Source organism: Dendropsophus ebraccatus, chromosome 14 (assembly GCF_027789765.1).
Source record: "Dendropsophus ebraccatus isolate aDenEbr1 chromosome 14, aDenEbr1.pat, whole genome shotgun sequence".
Lineage (NCBI taxonomy): Eukaryota > Metazoa > Chordata > Amphibia > Anura > Hylidae > Dendropsophus > Dendropsophus ebraccatus.
This window is the reverse complement of record NC_091467.1, coordinates 11934168-11946326: the sequence shown is the minus strand read 5'-3', so window position 1 is coordinate 11946326 and position 12159 is coordinate 11934168. Positions and strand designations below refer to the sequence as shown.

The 12159-nt window shown below is 47.7% G+C and overlaps 1 protein-coding gene across 4 annotated transcripts in view; it reads right to left on the bottom strand.

The window, feature by feature from the left end:
- RALGAPB (Ral GTPase activating protein non-catalytic subunit beta) overlaps nt 1-9659 on the bottom strand; it is a 59967-nt gene extending 50308 nt beyond the window's left edge. For all 4 annotated transcript variants that reach the window (XM_069953926.1, XM_069953927.1, XM_069953928.1 and 1 more), the window contains exons 1-3: nt 9475-9659; nt 4571-4782; nt 3636-3838 (exon numbers count right to left, since the gene is read on the bottom strand). In XM_069953926.1, coding sequence (XP_069810027.1) covers nt 3636-3838; nt 4571-4756 — 389 coding nt within the window. In that variant the 5' untranslated portion in view covers nt 4757-4782; nt 9475-9659. The remainder of the gene's footprint in view (nt 1-3635; nt 3839-4570; nt 4783-9474) is intronic.
- Nucleotides 9660-12159: the final 2500 nt, after the last annotated feature.

The window sequence follows — 12159 nt, the reverse complement described above, 5'->3', positions numbered from 1 at the left end:
TGGCCCGCGGGTCAGAGTTTGACATGACTGCCCTAGAGAGTCCTGGAAAACACGGATACAGCTATAGGCCATAGGCTGTACCCATGTATTGCTGAAGCCGAACAGTTTGACACATCCACTCAACACTAATCCCATCTCTCCCCATGTCTCCTCAGTGGATGCAATGCAATAGTTTTTTTTTTTTTTTTTTTTTAAATCCTTAAAAGGGGTTTTCATGGGGCAGAAAACTGCTAATGGGATGGGAGGGCATCACATACGGGTGAAACTACATCTGCATGAGATGACTAATAACTGCATGATGTCCAGCTAGTGCGCTTTTTTTTAAATTACATTTATGCTTTAAAGACGCCTTACCGCTCATGAACATAACATGAAGACAAAACCTTCTAAAAACAAGGCTAGCAGAGTGATCAGCTGATCAATGCAGACCTGGTGATCACCTGTTATTGCTAGAGGATGCAGACATGCATGTTCTCTATATAGGAGTTGCTGCGCTTATACTACTATAGAAATAAACCCACCACTGTCTGTAGCCTTATTATTACACTTATACAATGTATTGGATATAAGAAAGAAGGAACACGAGATGAAATATGTCATATTTCCCTCATCACCATCACTATATGGCTTGTTCTGATGGTAACACTATAAGACGTATACCCGGCTCCGCTTCATCATCGTGAGTCACCGCGGTGGTGAGCGCCTGACTGATCTCTCTCCGTAGATACTACACGCATCATCAGATTATTAGGATCAAAACATGGCGATCATCATCCTGAATGACTCAACATCTTCCATCAGTATTTACTGTCAGCCATGTGATGTGTGTGGGACAGACCGCTCCAAGCTGGGTTCTTACTGCTGTAATATAGACTCACTCCAGCATTGGTAATATGACCGCAAGTACAGGTACAATTCTGGGTCTGACAACCTGACAGCTGCCATTTTGGCCGTAACACGCCAGGAAGAAGACATCTATATTTTATGAATGGAAACCCACCACATTACTCTTCTGTCACTTACTGGTCTATGTCCATAGAGGAGATTAGTAACAAGCTCTGATCGGGTGTAATAGGGGCCCATAAGGCGGTATATAAGGGTCAGGAATTCTGTTGATGAACTAAAGAAAATTTAAAGGAGTACTTTAAATTCTGGATATTTAAGGCATACTCTGACCAGCAGCCATCCCATTTTGGCATAAATGTGTCACTGTGACTTTAAAGGGGACACTGTCCTCTCTGCTGCCACCTCTGTCCAAGGCAGAAAATGTCCAGAGCAGCAACAAATCTCCATAGAAAACCTCTCCTGCTCTGGACAGTTCCTGACATGGACAGAGGTGGCAGCAGAGAGCACTGTGCTAGACTGGAAAGAATACACCTTTCTGCAGGACATACAGCAGCTGATAAGTACTGGAAGACTGGAGACTCTTAAATAGAAGTAAATTATAAATCTACATAACTTTATGAAACCAGTTGATTTGAAAGAATTTGTTTTGCCAGAGTACCCCTTTAACCCCTAGACAACCTACGCTGTAAGGGTACGGCATGGGCGCCTGTGACCAGATGACCTATGCAGTACCAGTACGCGCAGCAGCCCGTCATTAACCTCTTAATGAAAGTGGTGTTTAAGCGTATGTGAGAGGGGCAACTCCTGTCACTTACAGATCAGGACCCACGCACTGTGATTGTGGAGGTCCTGATCATTTTCCCTGACTGCTGGAGGAGTTCTATTGTCAGGTAGCGCTGATTATACTGATCAATGCTATGCAATTGCACAGCATTTAGCGGTACATACGATCCAATGATTGCATGTAATCTCTAGGGCGACTCATTAAAGCGTAAAGAAATTAAAAAAAAATAAAAATTTAAAAATATCCAAAAGCTCCTCACCCAATAAAAGCTAAAATCCCCCCCAATTCCCATTATACAAGTAAAAGATGTAAAAAAATAATTAAATAAACACACAGACACGATCATGTTGAGAGGGTCATATATACAAATACACATAACCCTGAGATACTACAGTGTACAGACGCCAGCCTGTAACAGCCACAGACGGGGTCTCTTCCTTTGTATTCTTCAGTACATTAAGACAAAGCCCTGCACATATTTCCTCTCTCCAAGTGAAGTCCTGTGATCTCACAACTGGAAATGTACAGACAGGAATTCCTGCCGGCAGGAGCAGACAGTCTAGTGATGGGTGGTGGCGGTCGTCACAGAGTTATCACAAGCCCCTCTAACCTAAAGCCTCTCTTATCTGCATGTACTAGGAGCTCGCCTCCGCTCTATACATCTGAATATCATAGAACGTTCTGTATTTTTAAACACGTTTAAAGGGGTTCTCTGGAGGCAAAAAAAGAACATACGTTTGATACATCGCAAGAAATAATAATAAAAATAAAATAAATAATTTTTATATATGTTGCAGCGAAATGATAGAATCCAGGGATTTGATTAAACCTCGAGAAATTATGAAATGACTGCGCCGTTCCATCATTTCCCTAGAGAGTTGATCAAGCGCCTGACCCCTTTCAGGAAAATGATGGAACGAACGATCGAGGAGCCGCCCTGCTCTATGTTTGGCGGCGGATGGGGGGGCAGAGCGGCACGCCTCCCCGGCAGGCATACGGCATTGGGGCGGACGGGGAGCAGAGCAGACAGGCCGGGGGAGCAGGAGACGTGTCGCAGGACGAGGCAGACAGGACCGGAGGCGGAAAGGCCGAGGGAGCGGGAGGCACGTAGCAGGGGAAATGTGCGGAACGGGGAGCAGAGTGTCGGTGGCGGATGGGGAGCAAAGCGGACGGGCCGGGGGGGGGGGGGGGGGGTTTGTAATACAGTAAGCAAATTCTATGTGGCAGGGGAAATGATAGAATTCATACCATCATTTTTTGAAAGGGGTCAGGCATTTGATCAATTCCCTAGGGAAATAATGGAACGGCGCAGTCATTTCATCATTTTCCAGGATTTGATTTCACTGCAATATATACATACGTACTTCTAGTGACTTGCCCTTCTGCTGCCACCAACCCCTGTTCTGTTTTACAGAGCAGCTTCCTGTTCCTCCCATGTACTGTATATTCTTATATACAGCACCCGGGGTGGAAGAGGGGGGTGCTGCCCAACACATTGACCGTGTGCGGCACCCTCTGCATGGGTGAGCAAGGATTGCTATCATTGCTGACTGTGCTAAAAGCGAACAGTGACAGCAATGAATGCGTACAGTCCAGAGGTAGCGATCGTGTTGGGCAGCCGCCCCCCCGTTACTATGTATAAAAAGATACATGGGAGAGGAATAAGACCCTGATCAACATAGTGCTGTTCAAGAACAGAGCAGGGGAGTGAGAACTGCAGGGCTGCCGAAGCAGACAAATGCATTGGTGGCAGTAGAGTGGGAGCCCCCCCCCTTACTGCAGCCAGTCAAGGCAAGTAAATGCATATATAGAAAAAAAAAACAAAAAAACTATTTATTAACATGATATTGCAAAGTAACATAACTTTATTAAAGCAACGTATTACCAAAACAAATATATTCTTAATCTCCTGATTACCCCTTTAACAGCTTCACTTTCTAGACCGCTAAAACAAATATATAAAATCCATTGCCCGTAGGCCCCTGGTTGCATGACCAATTCTCACCTTGGTACAAAGACGTTCTGTAGGTGCTTGAGAATGATCTGAATGTACTTGTTGGGTTCCCTAACAACAGGCTGAGGTATGGAGTCTTTGGGGGACACCAGGGCCATCATCCAGTCGGTGTACACATCCACGCAGTATTTCACAGTGTCTCCCTCTAGTGGTAACGTAAGGCCGTAACAGATTACCTCCATGGTCCATTTCACCTGGAATGTAGAGACACAAGTTTTTAGTTGATTATTTACCGAGCATAGCGGAGACTTTATATCTGAAGGACTCGGATGTAATAACATTATCTGGCTGACATGGTGGCAGAAACTCAAATATCCTGGAATACGCTATACAAAAAAGAATCACTAAAGAACGGACCTGTCATTTTAAAGTATTTTTTTTTACAAATTTCCCTGGTTTAGAGAGGTGACAGGGTGATTTAAGGTCTTGTAGAGTCCCCTTGATGACCCATTTAAGGGGGTGGGTACAGAGCTGGGCTTTTGACAGTAGCACGCACACAGGACTTTCTTTCCCTTAGTTGTCTGGTCATTCACAGCACCTACATCTTACCACACTGGCATAGCGCTGGTGAAAAGATGTCAGCAACCAGCAGCGTTGCAAGAAGCATGTTACACCGAGCACTAAACTGATTTTTGAATAGAACTAAGTTACGATTCTATATAACTTTCTGGTAGCAATTAATTTGAAAATATATAAATAAATCCCTGGAGTACCCCTTTAATTCATTTACAAATAGTTAGAAATATCACTTAGACTATGAAATGGAGAAGGTGGTTGTTGGGAAAAAAAACAGTTACTGAAAACCCAAATCATTAAATTTTCCTGGACCTTCAATCCCAACACAGCCTGTATATATTCCAGCAATGACGATACATAAAGCTCCATGTAAACAGGACTGTAACAAGGAGAGGAGGCGAAGTTCTTACCTGTTTATCAGTCTTCAGGATGCTCTCGCTCCCAGCAGTGGAGGGGGCGTTGAGCGCCTGTCCGAGCGGACGGACCACAGCGTTGGCGACATCTCGGCCTACATTTTCAGGATAGCTGTGCAATACACTGGTGTGTCCCTGGTCGTTCTTTATGACGAGGTGCAACGTCCGCCACTCCGAGTACATGATGAAGGCGTCTCTAGTCCCACTCCCTGCCAGAGGCCGGAGATAACAATAGTCAGGGCAGATCAAAAGCACAATGAGCAAATATAACATAAAAAGACACAAAGGTAAGAAATACAACACTCACAAAGGAAAGCTGCGATATGAAAGCCTCCTTACAACGGAACAGAAAGGTACATGACTCTTAAAGGAGAACTCCAGCAAAATTTTTTATTAAAGTATTGTATTGCCCCCTAAAAGTTATACAAATTACCAATATACACTTATTACGGGAAAAGCTTATAAATCTCTTTTTTTCCCTGCACTTACTACTGCATCAAGGCTTCACTTCCTGGATAACACGGGGACGTCACTTCCTGGATAACACGGGGACGTCACTTCCTGGATAACACGGGGACGTCACTTCCTGGATAACACGGGGACGTCACTTCCTGGATAACACGGGGACGTCACAACCCGACTCCCTGAGCTGTGCAGGTTGTGGCTGCTGGAGAGGATGATGGCAGGGGGACATTGAGGGACACAGGGCACTGGAGGGACACTGAGCATCCCTCTGCCATCATCCTCTCCAGCAGCCACAGCTCTGGGAGTTGTCACATCACCATGGTATCCAGGAAGTGACATCACCATGGTATCCAGGAAGTGACATCACCATGGTATCCAGGAAGTGACATCACCATGGTATCCAGGAAGTGACATCACCATGGTATCCAGGAAGTGACATCACCATGGTATCCAGGAAGTGACATCACCATGGTATCCAGGAAGTGAAGCCTTGATGCAGTAGTAAGTGCAGGGAAATAAGCTCTTTATAAGCATTTCCTGTAATAAGTGTATATTGGTTATTTGTATAATTTTGGGGGCAATACAATACTTTAATAAAAATGAACAAATGAACACTTTAATACATGAACACCATCCTACTAACCCCATGGCATCATGCACCACACGGGTGGCAGAGTATGAATGAATCCTGGCACTCCCGTTAGGGTCTAATCAAATAAGGCTGACAGAAGTAATGGAGTGTACGATACAAACTATAACACGAAGAAAAAAAAACAACATATCTGCATTTTAGGAAGAACAAAAAAACAAAACCAAAAGTTTTGATCAGTCAGGGGTCCAGGCACTCAGCCCCCCTCCCCTATAACCAGCTCACGGCTGAGCGTTTCTCTTGCTGCAGAAGATGGGTTCTATAGTCTATGAAGTCTGACTCTAGCAGCAACATGGAGGCAGCAGTGATCTGGGAAAGAAGTGCTCAGCTGTGTGCTTCTCCCTGCTCGTTACAGAGATTGGTCAAGACCTAACATGTCTCTAGAAAAGAGAGTGTCAAATTGGCGATTAGAGCTTGACAAACCAAGAATTCTGTTAGAGTTATTCCCACTTGGGGTAGTTATCACCTAGTCAGAATGGGGAGAACGGATACATGAAAATCCTCATAGAATATTGCTGTTGGCTGCACGAGGACACCACGGGGAGCGTGTAAGAATACAGTGTATTATGTTGTATAAAAGGGAAGCAGTATATAAAAAGTTCTAAAGTGAAAGAGAGCCCATTTGAGGCGTAACTGTCTCTGTTCACTCTTTAAAGGGGTGCTCCAGGGGGGGCACTTTTTTGGGGGACCGGGGAGGAGGTGGCTGAAATAAAAGACGTCCACTTACCTCCCCGGTTCCAGCTGGAGCACCCCTTTAAGACTCGGTGTGTGCGAGTTCCATAAATGTGCTCTATTTAAGGGATTATCCAGTGGCCGCTTTCTTCCAGAGACAGCAACACTCTTGTCTCCAGTTTGGGTGCAGCTTTTGCAACTCTGTTCCATTGAAGTGAATGGAACTTAACTGGCAACCGCAGCTGACCTGGAGACGAGAAGAAAGCAGCCACGTTTCTCTAACGCTGGATAACCCCTGGTTAGCACTGTAGCCTTGCAGTGCTGGGGTCCTGGGTTCAAATCCCACCAAGGGCAACATCTGCAAAGAGTTTGTATGTTCTCTCCATGTTTGCGTGGGAAGTGGTGTATTCTTTCCAGTGTGACACAGTGCTCTCTCCATGTCAGGAAATGTCCAGAACAGGAGAGATTTCCTATGGGGATTTGCTGCTGCTCTGGACAGTTCCTGACATGGACAGAGGTGGCAGCAGAGAGCACTATGTCAGACACACAGCAGCTGATAAGTAATGGAAGACAGGAGATTTTTTTATAGGAGTAATTTACAAATCCTTATAACTTTGACAAAAAACTTTTTTTCTCCAGAGTAATAAATAACCTATTTTTATGATGAATGTTAGTGTGAGTGAATGGCCTCTGATGAACCATCCTGTGTATTCAGAAAGGTGACAGTTATATAGAGATACAGCTCTCTCATATAAAACCAGACACACATGCAGCAGGGGATGTTTTTAGATCCTGACTCCTGGAGAGGAGTTCTGGGATCCTGCAGGACACGGCACGTAAGGATACGGATACAATACATACACATACAGAAGAGCTGGGGCTAGCCTTTCCCCAATCACCGGATCAGTCAGATCCTCCAGGCCTTCTAGAGAGCAGGAATGGGGAAGCTGCAGCCCTCCAGCTGTTGCAAAACTACAATTCCCATCATGCTTTAGCTGTCCAGGCATGATGGGAACTGTAGTTTTGCAACAGTTGGAAGGCTGCAAGTTTGACACCAGAGCCATAGAGTGAACCTTTGTTTCTCTCTCTCCTGGCTTCATTTGCAAACAAAATCTCCAAAGATATAGTAACACCCCATGCACCCCTATCAGTATATAAAGGGGTTATCCAGCGCTACAAAAACATGGACACTTTCCCCCCTCTCTTGTCTCCAGGTCAGGTGCGGTTTGCAATTAAGCTCCATTTACTTCAATGGAACTGAGTTTCAAAACCCCACCCAAACTGGAGACAAGAGAGGGGGAAAGTGGCCAAGTTTTTGTAGCGCTGGATAACCCCTTTAATAGTACAAAACCACACGTATGAAGCTCTGCAGATGGATCCTCAGCCATGAAACAAAAGCGTGTCAGTGTCCGTCCTGCCCCCCTGCCCCCAATCCTTCCTTCAGGAGGGGCATTCCAGCACTGACAACTCACACAGGACTGTAAGAAGTCGTAGTAATATAGTGTAAGTTCACAGGTCTGTACGAACTGTCCACCAGCTACTGCGGATTACACATCTAAGGTCTAGTACTACATGTACTACAACCCCCACACTGCTTCTGATCCTAGAGATCAGATGGGAAGCTGTAAGCAATTCTAACGCTCTCTTATGTAAATATATATATAGCGCCCTATATTACAGAGCAGGGATGGGGAACCTTACGCTCTCCAGCTGTTGCAAAACTACAATTCCCACCATGCCTGGACAGCTAATGCTACAGTTTTGGGAGTCCAGGTATGATGGGAGTTGTAGTTTTGCAACAACTGGAGGACTAAAGCTTCCTCATCCCTGATATAGAGGGATAGTGTATACAGCACGGCTATATACAGGACTACTACCGGCGAAGTGATTGTGCAGATAGATTGGTAGCCACATCAGTCCGTTATATGCCAGCTATACTTAGCAGGTCCTAGGATGAAGTACATAGGGAACCTTGGCTCTCCAGCTGCTGCAAAACTACAACTCCCATCATGCTAAAGCTTTGGCTGTCCAGGCATGATGGGAGTTGTAGTTTTGCAACAGCTGGAGTCTCAAGGTTCCCTCCCCCTGGACTAGACTGTGGCTCTGTTCACACTCCCTGTGATATCCCCCGACCACACGGAGCGATAGGTAGGATTACATTTATAACTGCAGTGCTCTATGTTGTGCCCAGAGGACAGGGTGGAGGTGGCACCGGCTACGATGGCCGATCCGGTCTGCTCCAGCCTCGATCTGTTGTCTGTAATAACATCACGTCCCATCCGGATTGGCTGCTGCAGTCACATGGTGTTATTAAAAGGGATGAGCGACGGCTTTAACAGTGGAACGGGGGGGGGGGGATGATACATGGTGGAAAGTTCCTCTAATAAAGTAGTACAATAATGTCATAGAGGAGGCCCGCCAGGGCGCTGCCAGAGAATGGGGGCAGAGAGGGGGGTATAGGGTGCCCCAACGGGAACCTGACAGAGACTGGTGGGGCCCCAGTGGCGATCTGACAGACAACAGGAAGGGGGGGCTCCACCGGGGAAACAGGGTTACCTCAGGGATCGGGGGGGGGGCCCGCCTGGGATCTACCAGGAAACGGGGGGCATCTCCAGGGATCTACCAGGAAACAGGGGGTTACGCTAGGGATCTACCAGGAAACGGGGGGTTACGCTAGGGATCTACCAGGAAACAGGGGGTTACGCTAGGGATCTACCAGGAAACGGGGGGTTACGCTAGGGATCTACCAGGAAATGGGGGGCACCTGACCACCAGGGGGCACTCATGTGAGGAGGGTAGGTCTGGCTGGGGAGAGCCTGTGATGTCATCATACATCAGCAGTGACGTCACAGCTCCCAGCAGGCCCCTCCAGGACACAGCGGGATGAGGTGAGGTATGGGGGGGTTACACTACATACAGGGGGCTCAGCTCTCCCCTCTATATACGGACCAGGAGAGCCACAGGAAGGCCTCCACACCAGCAGCGGCAAATACCGCACACAAGCCGCACCAGTACGTGTCCTGTGACCCCACACGACCTGTACTCCCCCAGTATAACGACCACCGGATACAGTAATAGGGAGACCTTCCGTATCCGCCGGGGCTCAGCCTCTTACCGTATCCAGCGCCTCTCACGGCTCCAGTTTGGCATTAGTAACGCTTCTCCTCACAATAAAGCGGCAGTAGGCCCGGCCGGGTCACCGCTTCCGCAACCCGCAGGGCGGATCATCCACAGCCGCCGCAAGATGGCCGGCTTGGCGCTCCGGTCACGTGACCCGATCCGAACTCAAAGGCCATTGGCTCCGAGTAGACGCACGCTTCCCACCGGCCAATAGCATCCCTCGTCTCATTGACGTTAACCCCGGAAGAAGGTGGGTGCCTCTGTTCTCCAAAGCGAGGCCTGAAACGCAGTTTTGTTGACAGTGACAGGTCTGGGGAAGCGGCGCATGCGCAGTGTTTTGACAGTTCTCTAGGGTTGTGGAGTCCTTACCTCTGCAGGAATGCATTGGTGGGGGTGACAGATCATAGTTTTTTTTTCTGTGTGGTACTGTATGTAACCCACCCTGTACAGTATACAGATCATTGTCTAGGTTACCAACCACCACTCTGCTATGAAAGCAGTGGTAAGCTGATAAGTACTGGAAGACTGGAGATTTTTGAATAGAAGTAAATTACAAATTCTTTTTAACTTTCTGACACCAGTTGATTTGAAAGAAAAACATTTAGTTGGAGTTCCCCTTTAAATTCCCTCTAAATTGCTGTGTACACTGGGTCACAGTCATGCTGGAACAGAAAAGGACTAAACAGACGGTTCCCACAAAGTTGGAAGTATACAATTGTCCAAAGTATCTTGCTGAAGCATTAAGATTTCCCCTCACTGGAGCCAACCACAGCTTTATTCACACTGGGACAATGCAGTCAGACAGGTTATGTTCTTCCGGCATCACCAAACCATCAGACTGCCAGACAGAGAAGCGTGATCCATCACTCCACACAGGGCTGACGCCAGCGCCCGGCTTTCTTGGGCTAGTGCTGGGGCCTACAGCGCCTCTAGGAGACCAGCAAAGGCGGAGTATAGTGTGGGTGGTTTGGATGGTCAACCGGGGCTCCGGCCGTCAGAAGAACCGCGCACATCTGATCCCATTTCACCTGCAAATCACTTGGGGGCCCACGGATAATTGATGGCCCCCCAAGCAGTACCGGTGAGCACACAAATTGAAACTCAACTCCCACACATGCTCCTCTGTTTCTGCAGATCTCTGGGCGCTTCTTTCCCTTGCCTGTGTCGGAAGTCCTTCCGGCGCAGGCAGTGTCTGTAACACACAGTGCTTGTGCCGGACCAGAGAACAGGGGATGGAAGCGACAGGAGACCTGCAGCAACAGTGGAACGTGTAGGAGGAGAGTTGTTTTTTTCCTTTTTTGTTTATGTACACTGGGGGCCATCTATTAAAGGGAGACTTTACTGGGGGCCATCTACTAACTGGGGGCCATCTATTAAAGGGAGACTTTACTGGGGGCCATCTACTCACAGGGGGACTACACTGATGAGAAGACTACACTAAAGGTCATCTACTAAAGGGAGACTATACTGGGGTCCATCTACTGATAAGAAGACTACACTAAAGGTCATCTACTAAAGGGAGACTATACTGGGGGCCATCTACTGACTGAGAGCAATCTACTAAAGGTAGACTATATGGGGGGCATCTACTGACAGGGGGACAACACTGGGGGCCATCTACTGATAGGGACACTACACTGGGGGCCATATACTGACTGGGGGCCATCTACTAAAGAGAGACTATACTGGGGGCCATCTACTGACTGAGGGCCATCTACTAAAGGTAGACTTTACGGGGGCATCTACTGACAGGGGGACAACACTGGGGGGCATCTACTGACAGGGGGACAACACTGGGGGCCATCTACTAAAGGGAGACTATACTGGGGGCCATCTACTGATTGCGGGCCATCTACTAAAGGGGACTATACAGGGGGCATCTACTGACTGGGGGCCATCTACTAAAGAGGTCTATACTGGGGGGCCATCTACTAAAGAGGTCTATACTGGGGGGCCATCTGCTAAAGGGGGACTACACTGGGGGCCATATACTGATGGAGGGACTGCACTGGGGGCCATCTACTGACAGGGGGACTACAATGAGGGCCATATACTGACAGAGGGACTACACTGGGGGCCAGCTACTAAAGGGCATCTTTACAGCGGGACATGGACTAAAGGGGGCCATCTACTAAAGAGGTCTATAGTGGGGGCCATCTGCTAAAGGGGGACTACACTGGGGGCCATATACTGATGGGGGGACTAGACTGGGGCCATATACTGACAGAAGGACTACACTGGGGGCCATGTACTCAAAGGGATCTAGTAGATCCAATAGGCCATAGACTAAAGGGGGACTGCACAGGGGGCAACCAACAATAGGGTATTAGATGGCCCTCTAAGGGGAGGTTGCTATCTTCCTCTAAATGGATTACTGTATGGGAGGGATACTGATATCTGTACAGTGGATGTTGGTGGTACTGTCGCCACATGATTTGCTTCACAAAGGGGCCCCGCTGAGGCTCTGTCACCCAAGGGCCCACAGTACCCTGGAGTCGGCCCTTACTCCACAGAACTGGTGACTTTTATGCACCATGCACCTCAGTTTGGCGACCCCGCTTTACATGGTTTCCACTTCATGGCTGAGTTGCTGTGGCTTCAAATCTCCACTTCACAGATGTTTGTAAAGGCAGACTATGCTGGGAGGGGGCCCTTTGGCAATGGGACCCGAAACCACCAC